General features: G+C 34.7%; 1 protein-coding gene across 1 annotated transcript in view; it reads right to left on the bottom strand.

Moving 5' to 3' along the window:
* LOC144448891 (calcium/calmodulin-dependent protein kinase kinase 2-like) overlaps window positions 1-15,577 on the bottom strand; it is a 44,974-nt gene extending 29,397 nt beyond the window's left edge. Inside the window, exon 1 of the mRNA XM_078139233.1 lies at window positions 15,017-15,577. Within this exon, the coding sequence (XP_077995359.1) occupies window positions 15,017-15,466 (450 nt within the window). The 5' untranslated portion in view covers window positions 15,467-15,577. The remainder of the gene's footprint in view (window positions 1-15,016) is intronic.
* Window positions 15,578-16,207: the final 630 nt, after the last annotated feature.

The raw sequence follows: 16,207 nt of genomic DNA, 5'->3' as shown, positions 1-16,207 counted from the left end.
TAGGCATGAAATGCACTGGGCATTTCTAAATTTTAATAGTGTGCAACAAAAAATGAGACAAACCCTTGAGACCCCCATCAATTTTTCATAATTCTCATTTCCTGTACGTCATGTATAATTCATAAAACTTGGAACAGATCAGATTGGATCGCTGTGCACTGTAATGTTGATAAGCTTAATCAAAAGAAACTCGCAGGTCATAAATTTTTCATTATTTTATTGTTCACCATAGAGAACATCTCTTACAGTATTAAACTAATTGTTTATGGTCATTAATTATGTAAATTGACATGCTATCTCCTGGGTATTCCCTTAAATCATATATACACCTACACAATAAAGTGCATTTAGAGTTCTGTATAGCCGTCGCCAGATTACATGCACATTAAAATAGCCATACCATTATCCATACTATAGTCATCTGCAAAAGTTTACACTGGTGCCATTCTATCAAAACCTTAGAGGTTTTAGAAAGATAAAATGTGTATTGCTAAGACAATAGGCCAAATATAAAAAATAGTGTGTTTCTCATAACCTGACCAACCCTATAAGCCACGGACTGTAAACATTTTTTACATGCAAAAACAAGATGGTGGACCCCAAAATGTCTTTCGCTTTTTCTTTTTCAAAAAGGCCAGAAGCAAACATTCATATAGCAAAGTTTGGAGAGATTTTCAGAACTTTGAAGTTCAGTAATATTCATTCGTGAGGTGCCTTCTACCTTAACACAAACAATAAATGCTTGTGTATTAAAATGATAGTGTTTATAGGTATAAACAAGTTTACTGGTAAAATGTCTGCATACGAAAGCGATGGATTTTTCACTAGATTTGCAAAGCTTAGTTCAGAACATTCTGAAAATGATAATAATGGACCCTGCAGCATTGCTTGTCTCTGCTCAAATGCAGCCAAGCAATAAGTTCAAAATGTTAAATAACTAAGCAAGGGATAATTGTGTATCATCCTGAGACAGATACAGTCCAGTTATCTCTCCATACTTTGTAGATTTTACATTAAATAATATATCACACATCATACTTTTTATATATGAATTATTTCTTTTTTTCAAGATTTTAGTGAAAATGATGGAAAATGTTTGTGGTGACATTTGACATACTCAAAGTGAAGAGTATTGCATTCTGGTGCTTAAACTTGATGGGGTTTAATTTTCCCTTTGCGCCAAATCTAGAAAAAAAATGTTTACAAAATCTATTTCATATTTTTTATTAACCTGATAACAGATGTATTTGTATCAGATTGATAAATTTAGTTTTGTTTTAACGTGTTTTGGGAGAAAAGTTTCCTTTGATGAAGGGTACTTAATGGTTTATCAATACTGATGAATTCTCATTTGCTGACTATACATTTACAGTACCAGTAATGTCTGTGACGTACAACATCTCCTCTCGGAGGAGTAAACCTCTAGACCTGGTTTTAAGTACTATATTTAATACTGTACCTTAGGCAAAAAAAAAATAATTGTGTGTTTCCAATAAACATGGCCTCAGAAAACAGGGTAGGTAGGCTGGAATTTTATTTTATTTCCTTTTGTTAGTATTTTTGAAAAATATTGCTTCGACCCAAAAACAAACAAAATGTTGGTCACAATACCCCTTCTGTGATTGAGTTTGATGAAATATGCACAGATATCACTGGGGAAAGAAAACAGACATGCATGAAAATCAAGAAGACAAAGAATTTTGTATCTATTTTTTAAAAATGTTTTTAGAAAATATTAAGAATCGGAAGCTTAAACTAGGGTAGATCGAGTGTTTAGAATCGGAAGCTTAAACTAGGGTCGGTCGAGTTATCGGAGTTATCGGAAATACAGTTTTTTTTTATTTGGCCTAATGATTTGGAAAATGATCCCTATACACAGACACCGTAATTGGTTGTCAACAAAAGCTTCATATCTACTGCCAGTACACAACCTACATTGTATCTGTCTCTGAACAGCATCAAAATAAAAATTCTTGAATCATAAATTCTAGAAACCTTATTTAACCTCTATGATTAATTTTGTTAACAGTTGGATAAACAAGTCATACACATTTCTGTATGAAATATGTTTTAAGTCGGGTGGTAATCCCAGTATGATTCTAACTACCATAGAAAATTTATCACCAGCCAGCATATATGAATGATGATCCTTCATATGACATTAGACAATCTGTGCATTTGACAAATACTCCATAAATCGTAAACCTGTCATGTACATTTTCCTATTAAACAGAAAGCCATAGACTTTTGATTAAAAGGTTTCAGGAACAGTATTGGCCTGACTTATAGATTTTTCATCTAAGCAAATGTAAATCTAACTGTAACTGTTTCAAGTGGAACATGAACTGTTTCTGTTTAGTGAAATAAAACTTAACAACTCCATGAGAACAATTTTCTGTTTATTGTGTTTGACTATGGCTTACCACCAAAATATGGGTGTGTGTAACATATGGATTTTATGGGCTGAACAGTCTGATTCATTTTTGAAGAAGGTATTCGAGTGTTTGTACAAGCATCACATGTTGTTATGGAGTTATAGAGTATTAAATATTGTGCAGACACCTCCACGTATGTCCTTAATACATGAACTATACATTGTACCTTTAGGCATTAGGTACCAAATTACATTTTTGTTCCAAACACGAAATTCAAAACTGTTACCCGAAAAGTTGTTGCTTCACAGTACATCAGTCTTTGTCAACAGATTGACCACCTATTCCGAATACATGACTTTACCTTTGTCACCTTTGTGCCAGGTTTGAAAGAAATTGGATGTTGCTTGCCGAGAAATGACATACCAGGTATTATGTATGGACGGACAGACAGACACATACACACATGCATTAACACATACATACACACACATGCATGCATGCACCCACGCCCACATGGACAGATAGATGGACGCACAGAGCCATTGTAATAGTCCCCCTTTTGTGTTTGTGAACAAATAGGAATACATTGATACTGAGCTAGTATATGCATGAAATTTCTAAAATATTAGAAGCACAAGCTGGCAAATGCAAAAGATTTGTATCAAAATTGAATATATGCACAAGTTCTGTATGTAGAAGGAGTAAAACAAGCTATAAATGTCACTGGATGTTATTGACACAGGAGAAATTGTTATCATCTTTGAAAATACAACTCTGTTCACAGTTAGCATTAATTCTATTGCCTACAGGTAAACACTTATCATTGATAGACCAGTATCAGTACATGTACATGTGAATCACAGTATTCCCTAGTATAGCTTTCAGCTTTACAATCACACACAAAACACTAATTCCTCAATAACTACATCTACAGCATGTCTGAGATTGAGCCATCACCAAGACCTATACAGACACTGAAAGAAAAATAGAAGGTAAGATTCTACTTCCATATTGTCTAGTTTATGGTTTTCGATAGTGCTAAAGTAAAAATCTTCCTGGGATAAAAGCAAGTACGAGAATGAGCATGTACACAATGTATGACACACACAAAAAAAGACACAGAAAAGGAAATATTAGCCTGTTTTTGTGTAAAGTGTGAGATTTTTTATACAGCCTGCAGTCAAAATCTTCTTGCACTAAAAACATGAAATATGAGGAAAAAAGGTGTTAAGTATTCTCGTAGACACCTAGATTTATATACTCCCTAAAGAATATACACCTAGTGGAAAAGAGTGTGAAATGCAAAGGAGGAGCTATATAGCCTGGGTCAATATTTTCTTGAACTAAAAATTATGAACTGAAAAGGACATAACCATTGAAAACTGTCATTTTTTAAAAATGAATTTTAAAAGTTAAAGATTTACACTATTACAATAGTGAGTAGGGAATGGCTTGAATTTCTGATTCTGTACCTATGCAAGCTGTATTTAGTCAGTATAAAATATTACACCAATTTTACAATTTAACTTTTTGTAGATTTTAATTTCTAACATTACCTTTAATTCTCAAAACATAATTTAAGTTTCTGTTTTCCCATACAATACTCCCCCCCCCCCCCTTATATTTTCGAAGTGTACTAATGTTCACAAATAAAATATGACTGCAATTTTTGCCTGCCAATAAATGAACTAGTGTGTCAGAGGTTTCCAGTCTGGATAAAAATTAAGGTTGACTTTGATTTGATTAGTGTTACATGAGAATATGTTTGAGCCAGGCCAATGCCTTTTTACTTTACTGTTTACACGTACTACACACAGAAGTCATATAGTTATGCTAATAGCAGCAAGCTGGCCAAACTGATTCAGCTAACCAAACATAATTCCTTCAAAGCCTGTGTGAACCTCAGTATACAGTATTGCCCAGTATTAATACAATCAGTCCTTCGGCTGATAGAGATTTTCCCTATGTAAACTAATACTACTGGTTTGGAAGTCAGTGACAAATGTTTAATACATTTGGCACGCTTTGAGAAATGTGAACTAAGGATGCTGTCTCGACCCAAATCTATGCGACCATGACTGCACTATGAAATGCACTTTTACGAAAAAAGTACCCTTGAAAATCAAAATCATAGATATATTGACATTGCTTTTTATAGTTTTGTGTCAAAAATCATCTTTATTCTTGGGTAAACTTATATTTTCTTAATGGAGAACAATTTTAGTGAGGCTGATTTTGCCTCATATATATCTCATGCTTCCAAAGCCAAGAAAAGTGATAGTTTACCAATGCTGCATCGCACAACCTCTCGAAAATAAAATGACCAAATTAAAAATGACCAAATCTGGGTGAGCAGTGACTCGTTGAAGACTCAGGAGTGATGCATTATGGGTGAATGAACAATGATACAAGGAGTTCCATCATTGGCCTCAATATACTATTTGAACAAGGTTTCAAGAAGTGTGAGCTCCCAAAGTTGGTTTCTAATATCCATGATGCCTAATTACCCAGGGTACAACAGGGCTCTTCCGAGCAAGATAAAACAATCTATAGTAATTAGCTCTATTTAACATTTTTTTTTTGAAGCTAGGTCAATGAAATTGGGCTTTTCATGGCAAAATAAGCCTCACTATACTGCGACTATATTTACGATATGATGTATGCTTAAAGAGACAAGATTTTATGTTATAGGTGACACTGAGAAGGAATTGAAATACCCACTATGACAGATTAAAATTTGATACTGAAAACTCAATTAAAATACAAAATTGAACAATAAATAATACTTCTAGTAAATTCAGTCGATTTCAATTCGCAACACACATCTATAAAAGCTACATGTATGTGAATCAACAGTTTGACTACCATTACGGGGGTGGCTGGTTTTCCATTCAAATTTTGAATCGTTGCTAACACTTTGATCTACCCACGCCATCCTGCATCATATTCCTTTTACTCTCCTCTTAAAACTTGAATGAAACAAAAGATCTTGTTTATCATGCCGGTGTATTCAAGTCACTTGTAACATCATCCCAACTGAATTCCAGTCACATAACACATCAGTCAAGGTTACTACTGCAGGAAATAATGTACTGAATGACAAGTCTATGAATTTTCTGATGTTTTGAAGTTAAATACCACCTTTCAAATGGATTCAACCTTGGTTAGGTAGTCAACGGAAATCGTTCCAATTCACTACCACATGGTCATACATTTACAGTGTGGCAAAAATTTCATTTAATAATAGTGATTTGCATATTTCTAACAGTGATTAACTGTTCCATGAGCTGTAAAACGACAACTTTCATTTTGGTTACAGCCAGGTGCAAACGTCTACTATCCATTACTTCATTATTTTATAGTACAATGGTCTATGTAAGAATTACAAATATCATAAAACCAGCTATAAAACATCTGCTGGTACTTATTTTTATAGTACAGTGGTCTATTTAATAATTACAAATATCATACAACCAGCTATAAACATCTACTGGTACTTACATTTATAGTACAGTGGTCTATGTAAGAATGACAAACATCATACAACCAGCTATAAACATCTATATTGTTGGCACCGTTATCTTTTCATGCACCTCAGAATTACAAGATTTAAACTTTTGCTATTACTTTGCTCAAGAAAACTATCTCCCATTCTCAGTTAAAGTCTAGAAGCAAAATAAGAGATCACCATGCAATTTTGAAATAAAGCAAATTGATCTAAAAATATATCAAGGCAATACTTAAAAAAAAACTTGTCATCAAAAAACACACATTGGAAATAACAGATTGATGATTTCCTTGAGAACAAGATGGTGCACAAAGCAAGTCTTCGATGATTTTAAAAGGCTCAGCCATAAGCCTTTCATATGCCGAAGTTCTGAGTGATTTGCAAACAAATTGGTCCCTGAGGCCCATTTTTCATTACATTGTACAGGAGTTCGTGGAAGTCAAACATAGAAACAGTTAAAGGTAGACTGCAGTTAGTGTACAGAATGTTTACTTCTTATTTCACTGCGTTTTTAGTTCTTTATCTACTTTCAAAACTGAATTTTCAATGAAGACATACATAAATTATCTGTTGTTAGTCTCTTTAATATATATTATTTTTCTCCATTTTTTTGTAGTCAGTATACCAAGGAAAAATATTCTTCAGATGAGATCAAATTCTTACGGGTGATTGTTAACGGTAGCTTTCTTTAATATCTGACACAGCGTTGTAAAAAATTAATAAGTTACCTTTTCAAGACATTGTTACTTTCTATATCATTAACAACACCAATAGCAAAAATAATTACGGTAAAATAGTTTGGAACCAAGAACACATGTCTTTAGTAAATACAGTGTACATTGTACGTAGGGACCGGCTCCCTGTGGAGTGGATAGAGCTCATGATTAGCAGTCAGGAGGTCATGGGTTGAAATCCCATGGGAGCAGGAAATTTTTCTGTGACCGACGAAAACCCAGGGTGAGTGTTCTGCAGACTTGATAGGTAGGTTGTATCACTCAGTCGTGTATCACTCACAAGACGAGTGCGAATTTAGGGGGACTCCTGCAGTACTGACTCAAACAATTGAGGATGATTACTTTAATACACAGCTCACAGGTGCTATGTTTGCCGGGCCTGGGTGACTTTGAGATAGCCTGTGGACTGACTGGGAAAGCCTTGACAGTTCCACAGCAGATATAGAGTTTGTAACATAGCCCTGTCATGTAGTTCCAAGCCTGAATGGATTTAGGTGATTGTGTTTATGTGTGTATTAATATGTCTGTATAAAGAAAACTGCTGGCAGCAATTCCAAGCACAAAAGAAAAGTAACAAACAGAGGAGAAGAAACAGTGTATGGATGCTCACATTTGCAATATCAACTTTGACTGTCAACATAGAGAAAGCATGAAGAATGACTACTGGTCATAGGGTAGACATCCTGCATACAGCCACATTGCTATTAAACTGTTATTCCTCTCAAACAATTTGCAGAAGACGTATAAGATAACCATCAGAACTCGTAGCTTTCTGTAAATTCAAAATGACCACAGCAGAGCTTTGAAATATATTGACTCTTATTTTCCATTTATGACCTCTGACATATCAGATGACTAATCCCCATCATGGTTTGAAATCTTCTCTTTATTCATACAAATCTATAAAAAATATGTTATATACCATTATATTAAAAGCAAAGGCTCTTTACATCGATCATTAATACTGAGTTTGCGCTTCAATCTCAAAACTAACAACGATGCTGCGACACTTCCGGAACATACAAATGATCTCATACAAAACTTAAGACACACTATACGACGGGGAAATCATTACAGTAACCATGACAACACCATCAACTTTTATCTAAGGATCTGGTTTCCGTGGTTATGCATATGTGTCTCACTCTTCTTTTCCTGTTATCTCTCTGCATCGGTAATTCAACATTTTAAAGTAAACAAAATTCCATTTTAAGTAAATTTGACCTTTCCAATTTTAGAATCCGGTGAATTGAAAATGGTGCGTGATAACAATCGTTGGTATAATCCTTGACTTGCGAGATAAAGACAATCATGTTGTGAGAGGTTTATTGATTTATGAGCATTCACAATAGATGTTTTGATGTTATTCTCCCGACCAGATAATAGAAATTAAACATAAGTTTGTAGATGGCACGTACCTGGAAATAACTTCCAATCAACTTGTGTCACATCAGCGGATATAATTTTCTGATTGATTAATAGCAGACGTACCTCACTTGTTATGTGCTACACCCCCTCGTTACTGCTCTTCAAAGGCTTTTGAAATATTTCCAATTTACCAAACCTAACAGTTTGTCCTCGTTTACAGCCACAAAAGAAATCTTTCAACCAAAGCATCGAATTATTCTCTCTTAGGTGTCAGTTTACGGTACCATTACTCTTTAAAAACAGCTAAACATTGAATTTTCACAGTTTTCCATTTTCCTATAGTTTTGAATGTATCTAAGAGGTGTAATCAGTGTCAGACTTCTTTTCAGTTCAGTGAGCTAATCGGTAGTAAGATGACGGCCAGTAGGCAACTAAACAAAAATAATGGTCAAATTAACTTGTTTTTATCACTTTCAGCTTCCTCCTTTCGGCTCTTCTTTATCACATTAAAGTCCGTCTACACTTTGGAAAGTTTCCAAAAACAGAAAATGACTTGTGTCACTGCAGCAATGTTGATGCTTTTACATTCACCAAGAAGTACACAGATACAGTACGACAATTTCTATATGAATGCAAGCATTTGACGCAACTTTAAAAAACAGACCACAAAACAAATATGTATGAACAGAAACGAAAAACAACCAATAATTTGGTCAAAAAAAGGATAAAAATAGTTTGTCAATTCAAATGTTTCACTAATCTAAAATTAACTGCTTATGATTATTCATAAGTATTATGCAGTACACCACTTGTCCACCACAAGGTCAAAGGTCACGATATGTCAGCCATAACAATTTCACTGCCTTTCTGCCCACTTCTACAAATTTTACCTGAAAGCGTTATGTTGACCCTGATTCAGCTTGATATATCCTTTAAGTGATTCCTATTTCAACTTCCCTCTACATGATCTCTTTGACATGACAATGACTGTGGTATTTAAGAATAATCGCATTTTCTTTTAAATCCTAAGTCCCTCAAATGGTAGAACACGTAGAAATGCTGTATGACTTCTTAACACGATTTCAAAGTTCAATAAGTTAACAAGGTGCAATCTTTATCTCATCTCACAAATTATATATAAGTTGATGGCAGTAATCATGGCGGTTCATGGAGATCTTATTACACCTCCTTGCAATAATCAATATAAATATACATGTGTACTAAAGGCAGAAATATATAAATCTGACTGGATTTTTTACTTTAATATGCAGAAGTATCATTGTGTATGATCTAGCCTGGTTCTTTATAAAAACCCTATCAACACTGCACAAAGGCAATTCCTGACTGCAAACAGGAAATTGAGAATATAGCATCCTCGCTCAAATTGGGGGTATCATCACCTCATATAGTACCGTTTCTTTATATCCCTTGGTATTCTATAGAAGTGTAAATCAGAGATGTTTTTGGTATTGTTCAGACATCTAGGAAAGCAGCAATGCTGTATGATTAACTGAGTAACCTATACCATGTATACCCCCCAAGGTGCACACAGACAATCAATCAGGAAGAATTGAACCTTTTCCCAATGAAAGTTGATATATTTTTTTAACTAAGCAAAGATGACCAAAAATATCGGAAACTTTTACCAACTAGAATTTTAAAGACATGTATGTACTTCAGTAGATACACAATGGTAGACTGATACATGAAAATGTTTTTAAAATCTCATCTTAGAACTTTCATCAATCACAAAATATGACAACACAAGAAAAACAGAACAAGCAAATTATGAGCAAACCACTTAACAATACATACACATACAACAATTGTACATTTGTATCATCATCATCTTCTATTTCCAGAATTTGTCATTCACCTGGTATATTAAATGAAGTGTGGTTATCGGTAACATAAATATTAATTTACCAATCCAAAATCACTTTCATTGAACACCATTTACAAAGACAGTCACACAAGGTCAAATTTAATATGCATCCTTTGGAGGTTCAAAGCATGTTGCTATGGTGACAAGTCTGTTAGTACGACATCAAACGGTACGATAACAAAATAGATGTACTTATTTCAGCACTTAATACACATGAGCAGAATGATATGTTACCAACTCTATGGGGGGAAACCATAGTCAATATTTGATGAATTTCTCAAATCAGTTTGAAGATAATGTTATATATAAAATGAAATATTAAGCCTGGGATTTCATCCCTGTAATATTTATAAGAAACATTGATAATCAGTTGAGAACTCTTCTGCTGAGATTATAATGATCACTGAGCTGTGACGTTGAAATGATGAAGAAATAGAATTAGTCAGAGATGTTTTAGTGACAAAAGCACAAAAAACGCTGTGTAAACCACAGTTCTTCTCAATCATTCCTAACGAGCTGTACATTACTTTTATTACTAATTTCTGACAACATAAATGGTCATAATCACTCCCCTATTAAAATACTTTGATGACTTACTTTATGTAAAACATTGATACAATATAAAATTGAATTGAGAAATGCAATTTAGAATTGCTTTAGTTCAGATATCAAACTTGATGTCAGTTGAACGTCTGTGCTCAGTTTTTCTGAAAAATGGCAAGTCAGATCCCTATTGGAAACACCCCGGGAGTTACAAATTTCATCCGGTATCTATGTACATGTAGAAAAGGTAGTAACTGAGATAGTTTGTAGCCACTGCTATTTACTGAATCAGCATGACGTTCTAACAAAGAACTATAAAAGTACGCTATTACACAATAATCCATCACCACAAATAGAGACTTCTATAAATCCTCTGCCCTGAGGCTTATTTCGAACCTTCAACATCCCTTGATGGTAAAGGGGGTCAAGCCTGATCTTTCTTTCCTCATTCAGCCACAATCAAATATTTCAATTCATGTTACCTTTCATTGTGGCTCAGACAGCTAAGCTTTACTCTTCCTTTTTTAATAATCCACCCGACAGAAAGAAAACAGATAGATCTTTAGACTGGTGTGTACTAGAAACTCGCAATACGAGCCAAGAACTTCCTGAATGGCTTTCATCATACATACGCAAGATGCAACTTTCTCTTTGACAGAATCAAGCGTGCGCCAATTATTTTCACTACACAAAGAGCTATCGCCCCATCAAAGCAAGCTTTCTACTGTGAAATCCAATATTTACACCTGCCATAATCCCAGTTTTATAGATTTTCAATACCTGAGATTATTCTACTACTGTATGCTTTCTCCACACCTTGTTTGAAAGACCTTTCATTTTTCTTTCAATTTGTTTTTTTCTTGTCTTTCTGTGGGATTTCTGTGGATATCCAGAGCACCATTAAAAGTCGAACTAACGCAAGATAAATCTGTAATCCCCATTATATAGGAAAATGTACACCTGCTGCTTTAGTATTGAACACCTATATTAATATGCTAATCGTGGTTCTTGTAGCATATACCTTGTTCAAGTCATTAACTAAATCCTAGCTTCACTGATGTCAACAGACATACTTCTTTTCAACAAATGTATTTATATACATGCAGTTGAATGGAAAATGAGTTTCAAATTCACCCAAGACATTGTACCCCCCTCCCCCTCAAAAGTCAATAATATGGTTATCCTATTTAAACTTTTAAACATTTCATAATTGTTTCTTCATTCTCACAAACCAGAGCTGTTATTTCTTCCGCGACACTTGAAATAACGATGGTGCATTTTGGATGGTGTCGTAAAAGAGGCTGTGGTTTGTGACGATGTGTTTCTCAAATCTAACAAAAATGCAACTTTTATATGAGAACTGAAAACAATTCTTCTTTATCATATTATTAACATATCAACAATAAAACATAGCAACGGACAATAAAACATAGTAACAGACAATAAAACATAGTAACGGACAATAAAACATTATGAGTAACGGACAATAAAACATAGTAATGGACAGTTTAACAAAGTCTGTCAGCCTGAACAAGCGAAACATTACTCAGAAGTAAATAACCCTCGGTCGTGATAAATGATCATGTTGTTACAATGTCAACTTCTAATTTACAAGATTTGCTGAAAGTTACTCTTCATGAATATACAGTATATCTGATTATATAAGTTTAAATATTCTATCTATAAATATTTGTAACATATTTTGTAACTTAAGGTTTACACAGAGATTCTGTAAATAAATAATATCATCGTAAACCGGTACACTTCTAACCCAAAATATTTCATGGAGACTTGATACTTTATAGTTTCTCTTCATTTGTGGGTCTCCAGTTCTGTCGCTATAAATACTGAATCGAAACAGACAGCGGTAACATAGCAACCAGAATCCAACCAATCACCAGTATGTAGCAGCTGGCTGAATTTGAAATTCATAATATTCCAAGACAAGAGCATGATTTTACATGACAATATCGTCTGGATTCAGTATTTCTAGTGCGACAGAACTGGAGACACATTAGTCTCCTTGAAACATTTGGGCTAGAAATGTACGGTTCACGATGATAATATATTTTGTGTATATTATACATAATTACAATACACAACCCTTATTATCCATTGACTTTCATATTTTCTGGCTTAGTTTTAAACATTTCAATCTATTATTGCACGTTTGCTAAAAATAAACCGAGGCAATCACAGCAAACTTCAGACATCAATAGTGTAAAATTACTCCAGGCAATAGATGTAGACACGCAACCATACAAAAATAACTCGGATAAGTACATAGCCAGCTCAATAAAGACAACATCAACAACTCAATAGTGTTCTACCATTGCAAAAAAATAAAGGGAATTATTCATTCAAGGTGTGTGTGATCTCCTTTAGGTTGTTAACCTCTCAGTATTTAGGAGTTTAGTCATCTCAATTCTCTTGGTTAGATTAACAATCAGCATAGCCTATCCATCTTTGATGAAGTTATATGTCAAACCCAATTTCCTTCTAAATAAACACCACTTCATTGAGAAAATGTGAATGCAATACACTGCACAACTGTTAGTCTCTGATGAATTGAGAGAGAGAGAGAGAGAGAGAGAGAGAGAGAGAGAGAGAGAGAGAGAGAGAGAGAGAGAGAGAGAGAGAGAGAGAGAGAGAGAGAGAGAGAGAGAGAGAGAGAGAGAGAGAGAGAGAGAGAGAGAGAGAGAGAGAGAGAGAGAGAGAGAGAGAGAGAGAGAGAGAGAGAGGGGGGGTACGGGGTATTAAAGATGGAAGAAGTATGGGGGGGTGAAAGAGAAAAAGAGGAATGGGGTGAGGAGAGAAGTCAGGGATGCAGATTGAGTATAAGGGAAACATACAGACAAACAGAGAAAGAGAGAGTATATTGGAATATCATGGGAAATCTTTGAATTCACTTCATAAAAATCTAATTTCAAGCAATTCAATGAATGAGCAGTTGAGCGAATCTTCATTGGAATACCATGATGGATTGCAATTTTCCTGTTACTATTACTTCTTGAAGTTGATTGAATGCAGATCCAATACCGACTTTGTGATTCTAGACTGTTCTGAAAAATTTACACTGGGCGACACAGGTTAATTTAGTTCATGATTGAGTTATCTGCTTATCAAACGGCATTAGCTTTACTGGTTGCTTGTTTTCCTCATGTAATAAATCACTCGTTTGTAGACAGCTTAGTGATTCAATCTCCTTTTCAACTCATCAGCCTGAAACATCCAATTTTCTCTCAAACTCCAAAATTTTACTTCTTTGAAAAACAGTAAAATGCTTGATCATTTGCAACATTCTTGACAACAAGAGAATATATTTGTTTTAGTCACACAGGGCATTTTCCTTTCGTGCAATTATCATTTCACAAACTTGGTTTTCATGATTTTAAAAGACTTAAAACATTCTTTTAATGATGCATTCATTTTCAAACTGTTATTTTCCATGTGGACTTGATTCTGCTGAACGGGTCCAAAGGTTAAACACTTTTTAAAATTTCAATTTTCTAAACCGTCCTTAAAGAAACCATGTTGCCATTCTCACACACCAGAACTGTTATTTCTTCCGCGACACTACAAAATGACAAGACTGATTAAGATATGAAGTTATGGGTTTAAGAAATCTTGACCCCCTCCCCCCTTTTCTTAAGTGTTCATACATCATGGTATGTGCCATCTGTACGTTCTGGACAGGATACCTAATCTTATTGTTATTGACATGGATTTTGATATAAATTCTTTAGTTTATTTATTTCTGAACAGGATGTTCATTCATCGTATTTGATACACACTTTTTTCAGGTGTTCACAAATCAGTCCTGTTTGTCGCTGATACTGATCAATTTTAATATAATGTCTTCGATTTATTTACTTCCGATCACTGTATTTCAGGATGTGCTATTAATCTTGTTCAGTATCCCCTTTTTTTCAAGTGTCCACAGTTCAAAGTATAAAGTCATATCTGTACAGTTTGGGCAGTATACCGGTTCTTGTTATACAATGTATGTCTTCAATTTATTTATTTCTAATCACTATTTCAACATGTGGTATTAATCTTGTTCAATAACAATCTTTTATATGAAATCTTCAGTTTAACCACTTGAGTATTTCAGCACATTGTATGAACAGTTCTTTTCAGCAAAGTCTGGGACTGTCACTTTTCAAATCAAACAGAATTAATATTCCAGAAGTTTGAGAGGTTTTAGTGAGTGACTGATTTAACAGATTGACATGTAGTAACAATGACGCTAAATCACCACATCACATCTGATGTGCCATGAATAATACTAAGGTCCTACTTTGATGCCTTCCTGACAAACATGTTTAGATTTTGTTAGGCCAAACACAACTACCGGTAGCTTAAAGTATACGGAAATTTGAATATTTCAATATTGGTACTTGTAAACTTAAGAATGTAAGAATTCTTCACATCACCATCTGCATATGAAAAAATCAAGTACCATTGTCACTTTAAGTGGAAGATATGTAATGCAAAATGTACAGGATTTGTCTCCCTCTTGTAATAAAGAAGTTATAAAAGTGATTCAAGGGGAAGAAAAATAAACGGAAATTAAGTGAAGCTGGAGATTTTTTGCACTTACTTGTCTGTCGAAAATAGAGACAATTGTTGACTCCTTTGTAGGTTGTCTTCGTAACCGACTGGCTGTTGGAGAGGTTGTTGGCGATACTGCAGGAGATGCATATGGTGAGTAGGGTAACGATGGAAATATTGGTCTTGGCGATTGTCTCGGTTTCTGATCAGAAACACTGAGTCTGTTCTCTTCCTGCAACACACTAGCATCATTTACAGATAGACCTTGGGCATTTCTAACCTGAGAAGCATTACAACTATCAACACTAATGCTTTTCACAAGATGAACCATTCGAGGTTCAGTTTCTGGAGAAGGTGGGGTGATATTTAACAAATTTTGCGTCCTTGTTTTAGAATCTTCATCTACTTTTGATGGAGTTGTACTGGATGAGGTTTTGGCATTTTTTGGAGATGTGACTGAGTTTTCATCCACAGCAGCCATTCCTGGCTGAACTGACATTGTATTATCACAATTCACTGTTGAAGTAATAGTCACTATTTCAGACCCTCTCAGGTTTCCTCTTCTGTCTTGACCACTGCTTTTTCTACTTTTTGCAGAATTCTGACTATTTTTCTCTGTCACTGAAACATGCCAGTCTTGAACTGGACTTGCATTTCCAATCGTAGACCCTTTTCCTGAATCACAAGTTACATTCGACGACTTCCTCTTGTTTTCTTGCCAGGCAAGCGGACTGTTACAGTACCTTGGAGAGGAAGGTCTTGAAGAGTTGACTCCCACTGATGTAGTAGTCTTGTCTTTCAATAGAGATGTCTGTTTGTCACGCTTTGTTACATCATCTTCTATTGTATCGTGATCTATCTTTCCGTGACGTGGAATATTACCAATTTTTGGAGCTCTTGTCCTAGAGATAGGCTGAGCAGTAATATCGACAGTCGCATGAGACTTCCGACAAAAGGCACTTCTACCTGTAAATGGCAAAACATTGAAAAAACAAGGAATAGTCAAAATAACAATTACATTTTAGAAAATCAGCAAAAGCTCATTTGATGGTACGCATCAATACACTGCTGTGGGAAACACAGCAAATACAACCGTAACTTCAGAAATAATTCACATTTTCACAGCCAGAAGGTATTATAAGTAAACTGGTTTCATTAGGCAAAGACGGTAGGAGCCAAAAGCAATGACGTTTACAAATACCAACCGAGCCTCTTTCATAAAACTACTTGTAAGTTTATA

This window comes from Glandiceps talaboti, chromosome 18 (genome assembly GCF_964340395.1).
Source record: "Glandiceps talaboti chromosome 18, keGlaTala1.1, whole genome shotgun sequence".
Classification (NCBI taxonomy): Eukaryota; Metazoa; Hemichordata; class Enteropneusta; family Spengelidae; genus Glandiceps; species Glandiceps talaboti.
Note: the sequence above shows the minus strand (reverse complement) of the source record. Positions and strands in the feature narration are given on the sequence as shown.